The sequence below is a fragment of the Oncorhynchus mykiss genome, chromosome 9, assembly GCF_013265735.2.
Source record: "Oncorhynchus mykiss isolate Arlee chromosome 9, USDA_OmykA_1.1, whole genome shotgun sequence".
NCBI classification, from domain to species: Eukaryota; Metazoa; Chordata; class Actinopteri; order Salmoniformes; family Salmonidae; genus Oncorhynchus; species Oncorhynchus mykiss.
This window is the reverse complement of record NC_048573.1, coordinates 25,506,186-25,523,580: the sequence shown is the minus strand read 5'-3', so window position 1 is coordinate 25,523,580 and position 17,395 is coordinate 25,506,186. Positions and strand designations below refer to the sequence as shown.

General features: G+C 42.2%; 1 protein-coding gene across 1 annotated transcript; it reads right to left on the bottom strand.

The window, feature by feature from the left end:
• Positions 1–63: 63 nt before the first annotated feature.
• Positions 64–15,037, bottom strand: LOC110531824 (cellular tumor antigen p53). Its single transcript, XM_036987679.1, has 11 exons — positions 14,861–15,037; positions 13,577–13,775; positions 13,411–13,477; positions 12,948–13,163; positions 9,940–10,126; positions 5,683–5,795; positions 5,444–5,553; positions 3,552–3,664; positions 3,365–3,462; positions 1,698–1,801; positions 64–1,546 (listed from the first exon to the last, which is right to left on the bottom strand). The coding sequence occupies exons 2-11, from the start codon at positions 13,675–13,677 to the stop codon at positions 1,459–1,461; spliced, it is 1,197 nt and encodes a 398-aa protein (XP_036843574.1). The 5' UTR covers positions 13,678–13,775; positions 14,861–15,037; the 3' UTR covers positions 64–1,458.
• Between the last annotated feature and the right edge of the window lie 2,358 nt (positions 15,038–17,395).

Below are 17,395 nucleotides of genomic sequence, written 5' to 3'. Positions count from 1 at the left end.
CTCACGCATGTTAGCTTGTTTACATTTTTTTTTATCAACACAAAAGACTGAGGATTACAGTACTATTTAGGAAATTGCTTTTATTTGACTTTTTAAAGTTCCCTGAAATGTTTCCCTTTTCCCTAAACAAAAGAGCATCATGTCTCAGCACCAAATGACATCAGCAAAAAGAGTATCCATCAGAAAACCATAAAGTAAACCAATATAAAATGTGCTTAATCAAGTATATCATAAGCACAGTATCAGAACTCTGCATAGGAGAGAGAAAAGACATTGGACAAATGCTGGAATTAGTACAAAATAAAAAAAAAAACATTTATTGAAAACAAAGAAAAAAACATTCTGAGAAAACAAAATCATTTAACGGTTCCTAAAAGAACTTACAAAAATAGTTCCTAGATCTGCAGTACAAAAATGGGGGAAAAAGAAAGACCAACGCCTCAATAGGACCATGATTAACAGGGAACCAGGTCAAGGGTTCAGGGGGAGGAATGAAGGCAGTGGTTATGTTTAGCAGGTATCAAAAATACTAACAGGCAATTGGCCAATTAACTGGTAACAAAGCATAGTTTCTAGGCAGGTATGACTAGTTTTAAGTGGTCCAAATCATAAAAGCACAAGCTAAAGTGCTCTTTGGGGGGCAGGTGAGGAGGAAGTCACACCAGATGGTTAAGGCCTACACTTAGGCACTTTGTGTTGTACCGAAAGTGACTGGCATGGTGGTCAGCCTATTTACCCAATCCAAACCCTAGGTCCTACACTTACACACTTTGTATTGTACCGAAAGTGACTGGCATGGTGGTGGTCAGCCTATTTACCCAATCCAAACCCTAGGTCCTACACTTACACACACTTTGTATTGTACCGAAAGTGACTGGCATGGTGGTCAGCCTATTTACCCAATCCAAACCCTAGGTCCTACACTTACACACTTTGTATTGTACCGAAAGTGACTGGCATCTCAAATATAGTTACAATTCTACCATTGCACCCAAGTACTATGAGAAGGTCTGGTAACACAAATTTCCTAGATGACAATATCCATCCGGACCTTTACCATTTATCAGTGTATTAAAGAACCCCCAACTTGCAACCCCAAACTATTCACACCCCTCTTGTTGGCGGACATTTGTTGTAGTGTTAAAGCTTATTTCCAACAATTCCACATATTTTGCCATGCCTTGTGTGTTCATATAATACCAAGGGATATTATAATTTTTGGGGCGGGACCCGAAGTCCGTATTGACAACGTTCTGGTCCGGGTTTCGGACCGAGGTCAGCCTGTTGAGTATAGCTGCCTAGCTGGAGCTATTACCATCTTGCTAACACCTATCCTTTCAGACTTGTAAGAAGTGACTACATGTATTGCCTAGGGTTTGGTATTGGGCATTTACTTTGGAGTCACAATTTAATGTTGGTCTGGAATAGACAGTAGGGAAGGGCTGAGGTGTCCTGGCCTTAGTCTGAGTCGCTCCTCCCCTCCTTTGCAAGCATCCGTTTTCCGCTCTTTGGGGCCAACGCTTCTTGCTTGCGGCTCTTTGAGAAACTGAGAAAGAAAATACAGGACAAACACCGAAGGTGAGACAGTTTTAGAATTGAGAGGATAGATAGAGGAAATGACAGATTAAGACAAGTGGGACAGAGGCATTTTAGGGAGAAGTTCCCGTCATCGAATTGTCTGCCGTTGGGTAGCTTACCCTTTCTTCTTGTATTTCTCCTGCTCAACGGGAGGAATGCGGTCCATCAGCTCCAGACTGTCATTGATCTTCTTGAGCCACTCATAGCGCTGTCTTCCACGAACCTGAAAGAAAGAGAGTGAGGGAATGTTTAAAATGGGCACCTGTCATGACTCTCTCCTTGGTGAGGATTACAGGATGACAGATAGCCCAAACCCCCTCTCTCCCAGAGTTTTATGACGTAACAACCGCTGGTAAACTTTCTCTTGCACTGCAGTATGGAGAAGTTAAAAATCCCTTTGCTACAACAGAGAGACTTTGTTTGATGTTTTGGCAATGAACATTGGGAGAATATATTTCAATATCCAAATGTTGGGAATTATGACAGATGTAATATGGATAATTAATGGATATTTTGTGATGTCATTAAAATAATTAGAAAGACTATAACAAGAAGCACAATTCTGAAAATGTACACGTCCTAGTGATCAGGTTTGCATCGAAATGTTGTATAATTTATTTTAAGTATAAGAATATTTTTGAAATCAGAAATGTGATTTTAGCCTTCTAAATGCGATAATGGCTTTTCATATAAACCTTGGCCAAGTCAATAACCACTCCCACGTGAGCACAGACATTGTGTCAACAAGATGGAACCACCTTTCAGACCAGTGTACTTAAAAAGGACTCGCTGAATAATTAACATATTAGTCCAGACAGCGTGGAGCAGTGGCTACACGGCTGGAAACGGTTAAAACTACAAGACCAGAACACGGTAAGACCCTCAAACTCTCGATGAGTGACGAAGGTAAAGACTAAGACATGCACCGCCTGCAGTTCTGCATGTAACGTAGTCTAGGACAACTGACCAAGACGAGAGGGAAGGACAAATTCTTCACCATCATAGATACCTCTGAGGTATCTATCCTAATGAACACTCCCAGACAAAGATGCCTACAACTAAGGACATTGTGACCTCTGGTGGACAACCAGAGACTTACACAACCAGAAACGTACATTGAACCACGTCCCATAGACGGCTCTAGTTCAACAGAGAGACAACACGTGAAAATATATACATTGCAATTATTTTTGAATGAGTGGACGTTCATGTGCAAAGTACTCATATTTCCATGAGCATAGCTTCCACATGTATATATAATTAAGTTCACTCTGTCTCTCCCGCTCTCTTTCCCCACCGTTGTGTAACAAGCAGTCATGTCGGGTTAGTCCACTAGGGACTTTTCATTGCATTATGTTACTAATCAATATAAGCTATACTGCGTGTGTTTATGTAATTCTGTGTGATTATTTAGTTAGTTAATAAATAATTAAGCCAATTTGTGTATCACTGATTTATCACTTAGGCTAGAGTTCAGAATGAGACTGATATGAGGAAGTGATTGATTGATGACTGGTATGATATCAATATATTCTTGAGTTAATTCGGGAAACGTTAACTCAAATAAACTTCTCCTCTGGGGGCCCAAATGACTAATTAATCATTTGTTACATGATTCATTTAATTGAGTAATAATTCAACGTAGAAGGTAATTAATTATTCAATGAATAGCAGTAATCACATTAATGGTAGTCACGTCACACCTTATCACAACCATGAAATAGAGATATACAAATTCTCCCACCCAAAAGTGTGTTGGCCTGCGTGTGTGTGAGGTCCCCCCTACCTGCAACAAGAATACATTGTCCTTGTCGTCATCCTCAGTGCTGGAGCCGCTCTTGATCTTCTTACTGGTTCCCGGAGGCGGCAATGCCTGTTGGGACTCTGAGGGGAAAGGAGACAAGGTCAACAGTGATATAGGAGACAAGGAAAGGAGGCCAGTTAATATTGTTGGAACATGGCCCCAGTCTTACTTCTCTTGGTCCCGTTCAGAGCTTTGTTAGCGTTCTCTTCCTCGGTCTTGCGGTCCCGACCGGGGCAGGCACAGACTCGGACCTCAAAACAACGGCGACCCAAAACCTGACCACTAGAGAGAGGAGAGGGGTAGAGAAGTAAGAGTTAGGGGGGACAAACTAGGGGACCCAAACACATTATCACAGATGTTAAGATTTTCGCTCCCACAGAAAAGGGAGCCCTTTACATACAGTGGGGCAAAAAAGTATTTAGTCAGCCACCAATTGTGCATGTTCTCCCACTTAAAAAGATGAGAGAGGCCTGTAATTTTCATCATAGGTACACTTCAACTATGACAGACAAAATGAGGAAAAAAATCCAGAAAATCACAATGTAGGATTTTTAATGAATTTATTTGCAAATGATGGTGGAAAATAAGTATTTGGTCAATAACAAAAGTTTCTCAATACTTTGTTATATACCCTTTGTTGGCAATGACAGAGGTCAAACGTTTTCTGTAAGTCTTTACAAGTTCTTCACACACTGTTGCTGGTATTTTGGCCCATTCCTCCATGCAGATCTCCTCTAGAGCAGTGATGTTTTGGGGCTTTTGCCGGGCAACACAGACTTTCAACTCCCTCCAAAGAGTTTCTATGGGGTTGAGATCTGGAGACTGGCTAGGCCACTCCAGGACCTTGAAATGCTTCTTACGAAGCCACTCCTTCGTTGCCCGGGCGGTGTTTGGGATCATTGTCATGCTGAAAGACCCAGCCACGTTTCATCTTCAATGCCCTTGCTGATGGAAGGAGGTTTTCACTCAAAATCTCACGATACATGGCCCCATTCATTCTTTCCTTTACACGGATCAGTCGTACTGGTCCTTTTGCAGAAAAACAGCCCCAAAGCATGATGTTTCCACCCCCATGCTTCACAGTAGGCATGATGTTCTTTGGATGCAACTCAGCATTCTTTGTCCTCCAAACACAACGAGTTAAGTTTTTACCAAAAAGTTATATTTTGGTTTCATCTGACCATATGACATTCTCCCAATCTTCTTCTGGATCATCCAAATGCTCTCTAGCAAACTTCAGATGGGCCTGGACATGTACTGGCTTAAGCAGGGAGACACGTCTGGCACTGCAGGATTTGAGTCCCTGGCGGCGTAGTGTGTTACTGATGGTAGGCTTTGATACTTTGGTCCCAGCTCTCTGCAGGTCATTCACTAGGTCCCCCCGTGTGGTTCTGGGATTTTTGCTCACCGTTCTTGTGATCATTTTGACCCCACGGGGTGAGATCTTGCGTGGAGCCCCAGATCGAGGGAGATTATCAGTGGTCTTGTATGTCTTCCATTTCCTAATAATTGCTCCCACAGTTGATTTCTTCAAACCAAGCTGCTTACCTATTGCAGATTCAGTCTTCCCAGCCTGGTGCAGGTCTACAATTTTGTTTCTGGTGTCCTTTGACAGCTCTTTGGTCTTGGCCATAGTGGAGATCGGAGTGTGACTGTTTGAGGTTGTGGACAGGTGTCTTTTATACTGATAACAAGTTCAAACAGGTGCCATTAATACAGGTAACGAACGAGTGGAGGACAGAGGAGCCTCTTAAAGAAGGTCTGTGAGAGCCAGAAATCTTGCTTGTTTGTAGGTGACCAAATACTTATTTTCCACCATAATTTGCAAATACAATGTGATTTTCAGGATTTTTTTTTCTCATTTTGTTTGTCATAGTTGAAGTGTACCTATGATGAAAATTACAGGCCTCATCTTTTTAAGTCGGAGAACTTGCACAATTGGTGGCTGACTAAATACTTTTTTGCCCCACTGTATATACGCACACAAATAAGGGCGAGACTTAGACAAAGATTATCCAGTATGAACAAATACAGTGAGAAGGGATAAGGAGAGAGACTTACTCCTGGGTCTCCAGCGTCAGGATGGTGAGGATGGGCCGTCGATTCATACCACCCATACAACTGGAGTTGCACATGAAGTTCAGGAGAACAGTAGTTGCCTCAGAGCCCAGCTATACAAAGTGAAGATGCACTTAAACATACATGTACATTTTAAATGAATTATAGACCGATGAAAGTGTCAAGCAAACTGACTTTTTAATTAAAACTAATACAGGAGACCAGAGGAAGGGGGTGTATACCTGAGGAGGCTCATAAGGCAGCAGCACGCTCTGACGCTTGGTGTTACCATCCTCCAGGTACTGAGCCCGCTGGCTCCCCTCCACCCTGATCAGGTGACTGCGGTGGGTCACACCTGACAGGAAACAGGAAGTAGACAGGAAGTGAGAGGGGGGGGGGGGGGGGGGGGGGGGGGGGTAAAGAGTCCTCAGAACTTCCTGGGACCATCTTTTACACAAGGGGGAAGTTATGCCTTGCAGGGCTGCCAACTTTAGGAGAAAGCTTGCAATGAGATGTCCTATTGTGAATATCATTAGCGCCAGCGTGTCCTTGGGGACCGATACCCAATATTTTCCTTGCCAACAAAACCCGATAACCGATATTTAAAATTTTAGTGGCCTTTTAAGCATTCTAGTGCAGTTAAATAGTTAACACACATGGACGCAGCGGTCTAAGGCACTGCATCTCAGTGCAAGAGGCATGACTACAGTCCCTGGTTCAAATCCAGGCTGTATCAAATCCGGCCGTGATTGGGAGTCCCATAGTGCGGCACACAATTGGCCCAGCGTCGTCCGGGTTTGGCCTGGGGTAGGCCTTCATTGTAAATTAACAAATAATTTGTTTGTAAATTACTTGCCTAGTTAAGGTTACACACACACACACACACACATAAAAAAAAGTTATTTTGTTGGCATTTATGCATGTCCCCATTACCAGTAAAACATAATCAAAACCTATTTCTTTCACTTACTTGTTGTGCTGTTTCGTTGTTCATAGAAATCCTGGTTGAGAATGAAACGACTGAACAAATTAACAACGAAACAGCAAGTAAGTGAAAGAAATATACTATTTAACGTGTCAAATAACCTTGTTGACCAATCAGGATCTGAATATGACTGCATGTCATAATTTAACGCGTTGATACATTTTTTACGTAGTTATTACACATTGATTACACTATAACTATTATTTCATGTCACAATGATTCATCGAAATGTATGCTATGATGCTGGTGAAGTCGTCTCACACAACTACAGTGTTGGTCATAAAAAAAACAAGCTTGCTAGCTCATGGATGCAAGCAATGTTCTTCCCTCAAAAACAAAATACCTGTAACGGCTTTCTTCGGTAGAATGAGAGTCGGACCAAAATGAGGCGTGTAGATTGCGATCCATGTTTATTTAAACTGAAGCAACACAAATCTAAATACAAACACTACCGCACTGGCAGATCTGGAAGAGTCTGGCTAACTGGCAGATCTGGAAGAGTCTGGCTGACTGGCAGATCTGGAAGAGTCTGGCTGACTGGCAGATCTGGAAGAGTCTGGCTGACTGGCAGATCTGGAAGAGTCTGGCTGACTGGCAGATCTGGAAGAGTCTGGCTGACTGGCAGATCTGGAAGAGTCTTACCTGGTTGAACGCTCTCGGTCGCCCTGCCAGTGCGGCGAGGTGGAATAGCCCGCACTGGGCTATGCAGGCGAACCGGAGACACCGAGCGCAAGGCTGGTGCCATGTAAGCCGGCCCAAGGAGACGCACTGGAGACCAGATGCGTAGAGCCGGCTTCATGGCACTTGGCTCGATGCTCACTCTAGCCCGGCCGATACACGGAGCTGGAATGTACCGCACCGGGCTATGCACCCGCACTGGAGACACCGTGCGCACCACAGCATAACACGGTGCCTGCCCGGTCTCTCTCACCCCCCGGTAAGCACAGGGAGTTTGCGCAGGTCTCCTACCTGGCGTAGCCATACTCCCTGTTAGCCCCCCCCCCCAAGACATTTTTGGGGCTGACTCTCAGGCTTCCATCCGCGTCGCCGTGCTGCCTCCTCATACCAGCGTCTCTCTGCTTTCGCCACCTCCAGTTCCTCTTTGGGGCGGTGATATTCTCCAGGCTGTGCCCAGGGTCCTTTACCGTCCAAATCGTCCTCCCAAGTCCATTTCTCCAAGTAGTGCAGCCTCTCCCACTGCTGCCTCTGTTCCTTCTCCTGCTGCTGCTTTTGCCCGTTACCACGCCGCTTGGTCCTGTTGTGGTGGGTGATTCTGTAACGGCCTTCTTCGGTAGAAGGAGAGTCGGACCCAAATGCGGCGTGTAGATTGCGATCCATGTTCATTTAAACTGAAGCAACACGAATCTAAATACAAACACTACAAAACAATAAACGTAACGAAAACCGAAACAGCCTAATACTCGTGCACATAAACACGGACATAAGGACACTAAGGACAATCACCCACGAAACACCCAAAGAATATGGCTGCCTAAATATGGTTCCCAATCAGAGACAACGATAAACACCTGCCTCTGATTGAGAACCACTTCAGACAGCCATAGACTTCACTAGAACACCCCACTAAGCTACAATCCCAACACACCACATACAAAAACCCATGCCACACCCTGGCCTGACCAAATAAATTAAAATAAACACAAAATACTTTGACCAGGGCGTGACAATAACAATCTGTTTCAGTAGCTATAGTTAGCTAGCTAACTATATAGCTAGGTGCCATCTAAAATAACCCTAATTTATGAGACAGTTCTTATTTGATAATTGGTGGTCGGACCCATCTATGTGAAGCTAGCCACAATAAGGATTAGCCACAATAGTGGACTTTGCAGTTACCCTTCAAAATACGCATAATTCTGGCATAATTCTACTATTTGTATTCATTTACATCACTGTCAATGACATACTTTTATTTTGAAGGCAAACCACAAATTCCACTATTGTGGCAAATCCTTATTGTGGCAAGCTTCTAAACACATAACCCGGTTCGGTCGGGTCGAGCCTCAATATAACATTAGCTTTGGGCAACAGGGTTAAGTAGCTGGCTTGCTATTTATTTTCATGAACTAAAGTTCAATTTCAAAAGGCGAACAACAAGTGGCTACCTAGCTAATACTTACAAGGATTCCTAAATCATTGCTAAGTATAATGAAAATCACTGCAGTTTTTACTCGTCATTGTTTCAGGCTGGTTGTATTGGTGCTAGCTAGGTACCAAGCTAAAAGATAGCTACTCCAGAAGTCTAACAAATGATGCTTTATTACCAACATGGTATTGTAAACACATGATTCGTGGCCGGTGTTTGCATCATGCGTGGCTGGTGTTTTGGACAGCTTTGACAGTGCTACTGTATCTTTTTTGGCACGCAAAGACCCAAACGGCATTCCATTGTATGCATGTTGTGAAGCTAATAGCAGTGACACTATTACTGTGTAACTCTGGTAGGGCAACGTAAGAAATAGCTCACTCGGTAGTGTTAACCGGTGCTCGACCAGTCGGCGAAAGCCAACTTCACCCACGACACAGAGAATGGTTGACTGTCAAGGGCAATGAATTCCATTATCTTAGCGAGACACCTCAAATGCAAAATCCATTAATGCTGAAATTTTGTTACCCTTTCAAATGACTGCTTGACTTGATTGCTCGATCCACACAGCAGACATTGTGGGTTAGTTTAGGAATGCTATGTTGCACGTACAGCGCAACATTTTAGGTGGCGTCAGCACATTCATTATATAGGTATGCACGTCAGCTTTGACATCAGTTTTGCATATCGACGGTAAACTAGACCGGCTGATACCAAGGTTGGCATTTTTAGCTATATTGGCCAATTCCGATATGTTCACTACCATTTCTGCACAATACTAAAATGACAAAACAGAATACTTGAGGCAAGGGGCATTTCAAGAGAGCCTATTCGAATTTTATGATTTAGCATACAATCAACACTGTCCATAAATGCATAGCCCTCAATTTTTTAATAATCAAAGACAAGTTGACATATCAGATTTCAAATATCCTAATTACACCAGAAAAATTGGTAAGAAGTGAAATAATAAAAGTATTTGGAATAACAGTAGCGTTCTTGCTGAGATAAGCACACTAATTACTCTATATTTTAGCCCATTGTAGGGGATGGGAATTGTTCTAATTACTTACATTAGCAATTGTCAAAGACAAAAATAATTAAACAGATGAGATGACATAGCCTAAATCTGCCCCTACACCTAACCCAAAGCGATCTTTCAATATATTAATCTCAAACTAGAATCAGGCACACATTTGGGTTCACAATCAGTTTGGGCAAAACAAGGTTCATCATACAGTTAGACAAATCAGGTGACTCTACCAGATTCCTGCTGAATACTGCATGTTCATTCATTACAACCTAATGCACCCAGTGAGAAATCGTATCAGTCTGCTTAACGCGCAACATGGGCAAATTACTTACTAACTCACTTTAGAATTTTTACCTCAAGACTAAAACACACACCTTCATAGCCGTCAGACGTGCTCTGGTGGTGGGGGCAGCGGCTGACCACTTCGGACACATGCTCTGACTTCTTGTAGATGGCGGTGGCACGGAGGATGGCTCCTGGCGGGGGCTCCTTGGTCATCAGCACCTCCACCGGGCAGGTCTTAGCCCGCTGGCAGTACAGCTTGATCAGCTGCACAGAATACTGGGGAGGGAGGGAAACATCGAACAATCAGTATTTTGTCCCAGAGGAATTTCCCTTTGTGAAAGAATAAAGATGTGAATTGAATTTATGAAGACAAAAAAAATAGACGCTTAATTACTTCACAGGCAGTCACTATCAAAGTTCATACAAATACACGTGTGGAAAAACACCCATAGGAATTAATAGGAACAAAATATTGCTTTACAATTACATTCTAAATAAATCATAAATATCTTAACGAAAAATATGCATTTTAACCCTTGTTTGAAACATGCCCGGTCATGTCAGACCCATGCTTTATTGCAACCAGCCTGCAACTCCTCAGTTACAATCATAGAGAGAGGACTCTAGTGCCCAAAAGCCCATTTTAGCATGGGCAGTACCATAGAGGATGTTCAGCATTTCAACAGACAACTTCCCATGGCAGGGTTCCCCAACTGGCAGGCCACAGGTCAAATGGCTTTATTTGACCCCCAAGTTCTGAGCCAAAAAACTATATTCCCATGCATAAGAGACACGTGATCGTATACAAATGTAAGCAAGGTTTGAAATAATTATGTTTTAGTCAAATATCTGGTTTGTGCTTCTTGCAGTCAATTTTCAGTCTACAAATCAATTTAACGTTACAGCCCACCGACCATCCGCCGAAGAGGAAAAAATAAATATATATAATCAGCCCGCTGTTACGGTTTTCTTCGGGTGAAAGAGAGTCGGGACCAAAATGCAGCGTGGTATTCTTGATACATGTTTTAATGACGAAGAAAAACGAACAATACAAAAACAACAAACGTAACGTGAAAACCTATACAGCCTATCTGGTGACAACAAACACAAAGACAGGAACAATCACCCACGAAACACTCAAAAGAATATGGCTGCCTAAATATGGTTCCCAATCAGAGACAACGATAATCACCTGCCTCTGATTGAGAACCAATTCAGACAGCCATAGACTTTGCTAGAGAACCCCACTAAACCACAATCCCAATACCTACGAAAACCCCAAGACAAAACACACCACATAAATAAACCCATGTCACACCCTGGCCTGACCAAAATAATAAAGAAAACACAAAATATAAAGACCAGGGCGTGACACCCGCAGCTGAATCTAGTTGACCCCTGTCCTATAGGTTAAGGAAGGATCATATAATTCCATCCAGGTCACCAGGAGTGATAGCCACTGAATTATACTTGTGAGGAAACATTCCACAACGGCAGGTGGCAGTAAACCGTCAACCTTGGCTTTATACCCATCCTAACAACACACTCTAGGTGGCAGTGTGCACTCTTTCAGTTAGTTTGCCAAATAGAAGTAGAAGAAAATGTACTACTTTAAAAATGGAGATGGCCTCAATGGCACTGTCCGTGCTTTCACAGACGCAATAATGGGACAGATAAATAAAAATAGAATCTTATTCATTTTAACTAGGCAAGTCAGTTAAGAATAAATTCTTATTTACAACGACGGCCTACCCAAATCAAATCAAATGTATTTGTCACATACACATGGTTAGCAGATGTTAATGCGAGTGTAGCGAAATGCTTGTGCTTCTAGTTCCGACAATGCAGTAATAACCAACGAGTAATCTAACCTAACAATTCCAAAACTACTACCTTATACACACAAGTGTAAAGGGATAAAGAATATGTACATAAAGATACATGAATGAGTGATGGTACAGAGCGGCATAGGCAAGATGCAGTAGATGGTATCGAGTACAGTATATACATGTAAACATTATATTAAGTAGCATTGTTTAAAGTGGTTATTCCAAAAGTTATGTTCATCAAATGAAGGAGAATATATATCAGTGAATGTACAGTGAGCCTGGGCTTCTAAGGGTAGGTCGTGTCTCATTCCTATTGCAGTGCTGTTTAATCCTTTACACTCGTGGGAACTGCTCTAAATGGATTGGGCAACATTGAAACGTTTCCTACAGAAGAAAAGTTAAAATATGATCTTAGTGTTAGCCTTTCACAAGGACATTCGTAGAAACAGATCGTAATTTCAGCGTGTTCCGCTGTGAATTGAATTCAAAATAAACAAACTTGAGAACAACCCAGGGTATGACGCCATGTCATCTTGTAACTATATCAAACAGTGATCATAAATGTTGACACTGTATATGACCGGAGTTTTATGACACGTAAATGTGAAGTGCACATTTGGACTCGCAGGTGTTTTGCTTGTTTGTATGACATCAAAGGGGCATTTATAATAATCCTCAAAGTCTCAGCTTTCAAAACACATCGAGTCCTCTTAATTTACAAAATTTCCCTCAAGACAAAAAAAATGTGCTAAAGTTGACCAATTAGTGGGAGGGATGGGGGCAACGTCTTGTTGCATGCGGCGCTCAAGTTCAGAACGTCTGTCAGTCAAAACCCATACAGCGCCGTTACTGTACAGCCACAGCACTACACTTTAGGTGTTTATTAGTGCCCAGATTTTCCATCGATATATGGGTACTAGTGTAAAGGGTTAAGACTCAGCTGTAACAGGAAACAGGTCCTGTTCATCTTGAGGGTCAAAAGAAAATTACATTGAAAACACATTCTCTTATGCTTTAGGTAGGTTACAGGAGATCAACAGCAACATAGAAAACAAACAAAAAAGAAGAGTAATTCTAAAAAAGTATGACTTGGGGGGGGGGGGGAGTGAAATGTGGCTCCAATACCTCAGTAAGGCCTACTAGTAGTCACTTGACAGGTCAATACTTTGCTTACAGCTTACAAGTAGCCTACTTGTAGCATACAATATTAGTGCTTTTTACGTCTGTGTATTTAGGCATGTGCAGTAAGCCATATGCATGACACTCACGGTGGAGGTGACAGACTTGGCGGTGCCAGACTTGTGGAAGCGCAGCTGGAAGCCGTGCTCCCCCGGGTAGTCGATGGTGGAGGGGACGGTGGAGGCGGGGGGAGGCACGCTGTCCAGGGGCGACATCGAGGGCTCCACGGCCAGGGGCTCAGGCAGCTCAAACAGCCCCTCGTCAAAGTCCTCGTGGAAGGTGGCCTCGGGAAGTACGGGAGCTAGCTGTAAGGGATGTATATTTATGAAGTTAGCAGTTGCTTTTTGGATTTCTGTCTGAATACTTAAAAAGATGAGTGTCCAGGCTAACCATGTATGTATATAAAATTGTCCGACAAAAGCACAACCAAAAAGATATATTCAAAGCCAAACAATCACTACACTACTAAGGGGGAGAAACCATCTAGTCCATTCTAAAAAGGTGTGGTATCATAAGAAGATTTCCTTTATGTCAGGATGTAGACAAACTTACCGAGACATCCAGGTCAGACCAGTTTCCAGTCCCAAACGGTGGAATATTGGACCCCTGAGTAGACATGCTAAAGAAAGGAGATACAAATCACAGTCCAAGTAAGTATTACCTAAAAGTAGAAGAGGTACTGTAATACATTATATGAAGTCTCTAGGCTTCCACTCACACGCAACCATCTCTGTCCACTCTTAAGTAGCTACATTGGTAGTCCCAAAGCTGCTGGAAGGACTCCTGGCTCATGGGGAAGCTCAACTCCTGCTCTTCCATCCTGTATCTGTTGATTCTCTCGACTGCTCACTGGACCGATGGGAGGAGAGGACTGGACACAGGGCCTCTAGGCAGGAGATGAAGAAAGGCGATCCGATCTAGGAGAGAGAACACCCATGTGATTAAACCAAATAATACTAATTGTTCTAGCCATGTGTCTTCAAAACAATTAGTCAATGGGACGACAAAAGGGGGACCAGTGGGAAAGTGTGGTGAAACCCCTTTCACCACACTTTCCCACTGGTCCCCCTTTTGTCAGAACCAGTGGCTTTGAAAGGAAAGCAGACATGTGCCGCTGGAATGCAGCCCTGAAGATGTGGAGAAGAAAGCAGAACATAGAATGCAGCGGGAGGGTCTGGTTCACATAGACAATAATTGGGTCAGACTGCTCTGGTAATAACTTTGACAAGGTTGGCAATTATATAAGATACAGTATTTCAGTAAGAGTTGTGTAGGCTAGTAGTTGAGAAGGTGAGGTGAGAAATTGTCACGGTATTAGGCTAATCTTTGTTGATCAAATTGCCTACCCTATGTTTAATCAATAAATACTTCCTCTAAAATTAACTCAAAAGGTAATGGACAGTTTTGCATATTTAACAAACTAACGCTACCCTCGACTAGTGATGGCTTTACAAATGTTGACTAGTTGGAGTTTCAAAAACAAATTTGACGTTGTATAGCTAACGTTCGCAAGCTAACCTTATATTGTAACATTGCATCACCAAGATAACGTTAGCAAGTTGGTTGCTGAACGATTTACATTCAATTCTGAGTTAAAAGTGACATAAGTTTATCAACAGCCTGCTACCTAGTCGTTTTAAATATTTTACGAGGGACTACCAAGTTAAATAAAATATTGTACAAATCAAGTGCCGGTCTAGCATGTTGCCCTAAATTAGCTAACGTTAGTTGGGTAAATTAAACGTTAGCGTTACAGTAGCAACTCAAAACAGTCGAAAAAGTAAGCGACATCTAAATCTCATGTCATAACTATCTACAATATGTAGTTACATATTTATACACCAATACAAGATACCAACTTCAACTAGCTAAATGTAACGTTACTCTAGCTAGCTCAACTGTGAGCTTGGCAGGCTGCTTCGGAATCCCGGAGGCGATTCACAAACTTTTATTCACTAAACAAATACTATCCTACGCTGTCTTAAATAATGTAATTGTATACCTCGCCTCCCGGTGATGAATATTTTCTTGCAGCACCTAGGTTCTCTGTCAATGCAAAGGTGTCAAAGAAACAGCAGCTAGAAAGCTAAATGTTTTCCAGTGAAAAGCGTGCACTTCGGGGATTTCCAGAAAACCAGATTAGAGGAAGGGAGGGCCACGCAGAGTTCACAGGCCTCCAATCAGAGGCGCGCCCATCGGGGTGTGTTTTTTTTGTATGAAATAGCGCGAAATGTTCCAAATCAAATCATAACTGACATTTACATCATGACAGCGCAGTTTCTAAACAATACTGTATGTACTGTTTTTGAGAATCGTGCGGAAATTATACTGACTGAATGCAGGAAGGAGGCAAAAAACCGTGTCACTAGCTAGGTTTCCATCCAATTGGACAGATTTTCATGCGAATATTCTAAAATCTGCATTAAAACCAATATGCGCATTTTCTCACCAGGATGTTTCCATCAAATTGACTTGTCTCAGATAAAACGCTGTGTGTGATGACAAAGTGCACATAAAAATACATTTTGCGGTTATTATTTTCCCATGTTCTGAATAAAAAATACAAGTTTAATGAGTTGCCATCGCATTTTATATTCAATCTAAAAAATATAAAAAGGTTCCTGGAGGATCCTTTAAGGAAGGACTATTCAACTCTTACGTCATGAGGTCCTGGAGCCTGCTGGTTTTCTGTTCTACCGAAAAGTGAATTGCACCTACCTAGTGTCCCACGTCTAAATCAGTCCGTGATTAGAGGGGAACAATGAAAAAAATCCAGTGGTACTGGCTTCAAGGTCCAGGTTTGAGTTCTTCAAATTGAAACTGTGGGGGAACCCCTATAAATTCTCCAGGGGCGCAACTTTGGTTTTAGAAGTGGGGTGGACATAATATATATACAGTACCAGTAAAAAGTTTGGACACACCTAATCATTCAAGGGTTTTTCTTTATTTTCCTGTTTTCTACACTGTAGAATAATAGGGAAGACATCGAAACGATGAAATAACACACATGGAATCATGTAGTAATGTCGCGGGAGGGGATTTTGCTATAGGGCCGTTAAGGTACCCCCGTCAAGAGTGATTACAAGTCGTCTCACTCAAGTTCTTATGTCACCCGGCTAACAGGTGACTCACAGGTCCGCCGGACTGGCCTGGTTATGTACCCTGCCCTTTTATTCGGAGATTAGCCTGGTGTGATGCCGTTAGTCTTGTTTCGGGATCTTAGATAATATTAATCAGACATAGACTACCTCTTGTTTTACTTCAGCTTTCCCTTTGTATGCTCTTATATCTAGACTCACGCAAGCTGTACCTTAGTTACGATTTATAGTCTATGCCCGTCAACTAATACTGCTTGAGTATTAATTTAGAGTATTACTATTACAATACAATTATTATTCTGTCCAAACCATTATATTGTCTTTAGTGTAGAAACTAGACTTGTTTCCCGAGATTGGGAGTGTCAGAGGTGTTCTCTCCCCTAGGGTTTTGGGTCTAGTTTCTACTTTTTATTTAATGTTTGCAGTTCACACAGTTGTACACGTTATTACAGTTTCTTTTTGGTCCTTAATCTATAACATCAAACATCATGAAAACACTTACTACTATTAATGCCTTATTATATTACAACAAGCGGTTAATTACCTTAGCGTAGGCTGACCTGGTTGGTTCCCAAAGAGTATGTTCTTCCACTTACAATTTCTCTAGAGGTTGGTTCAATCACTCAGTATCTGTTTCTCATACTAGAAGTTGTACTATGACTTACTGATTAGTGAAGAAACCGGTTAGAGATCAAGACCCTTTGTAACACCACTGATGCTATTTATCCACTCCTGTTAGGGGGTGGATGTATTCAGCACGAGGAGTGTAGTGGGTAGTTGTCTCAGTATGTCTTGTTCAGAAATCAGAAGTCAAGACATACAATTGTTCTAGAGTATGAAAGTCAGATATGTATCTGTTTCTCCTACTAGAAGTTTGTACTATGATTTACTGATTAGTGAAGAGAACGGTTCGAGATCAAGACCCTTTATAACACCACTGATGCTATTTATCCACACCTGTTAAGGGGTGGATGTATTCAGCACGAGGAGTGTAGTGGGTAGTTGTCTCAGTATGTCTCGTTCAGAAATCAGAAGTCAAGAGATACAATTGTTCCAGAGTATGAAAGTCAGATATTACCTTTTAGGTTGATGATAGTTGAAGTATCACGAGCTGTCTGTCAGTGATAAGTCAAGTAGCACTATCATGCCTTTCCATTGAAAGCATGCTTCTTATATACTCTTTCTTCAGGACCAAGTCAACCCATGCTCTGAATTCTATTTTTAAAGCGGCGTATCCTCGCACTGAAGTGCGAGTTGCACTTCAGTGCTAGTTGCTAGTTGCAGTGCTTCGGGTGGCTGTGTCTGAGGTGGCAGTGCTATTATTAGTTGCAGTGCTTCTGGTGGCTGTGTCTATGCATCATCTAAACCCAAATCTCCCATCAAGTTCACCCAGGGTGAGGTGTCCTCAAAGCTCTTTTTTGTGCTCTTGTAACCAGAAA

Coding starts and splice junctions, on each gene's coding strand:
- LOC110531824 (XM_036987679.1), bottom strand. CDS start 13,677: ATGGAAGAGCAGGAGTTGAGCTTCCCCATGAGCCAGGAGTCCTTCCAG. Junction 5,554..5,682: donor TGCCTTATGAGCCTCCTCAG/GTATACACCCCC, acceptor CACTTTGTATAG/CTGGGCTCTGAGGCAACTAC. Junction 3,665..5,443: donor CTGACGCTGGAGACCCAGGA/GTAAGTCTCTCT, acceptor TCCTCTCTCTAG/TGGTCAGGTTTTGGGTCGCC.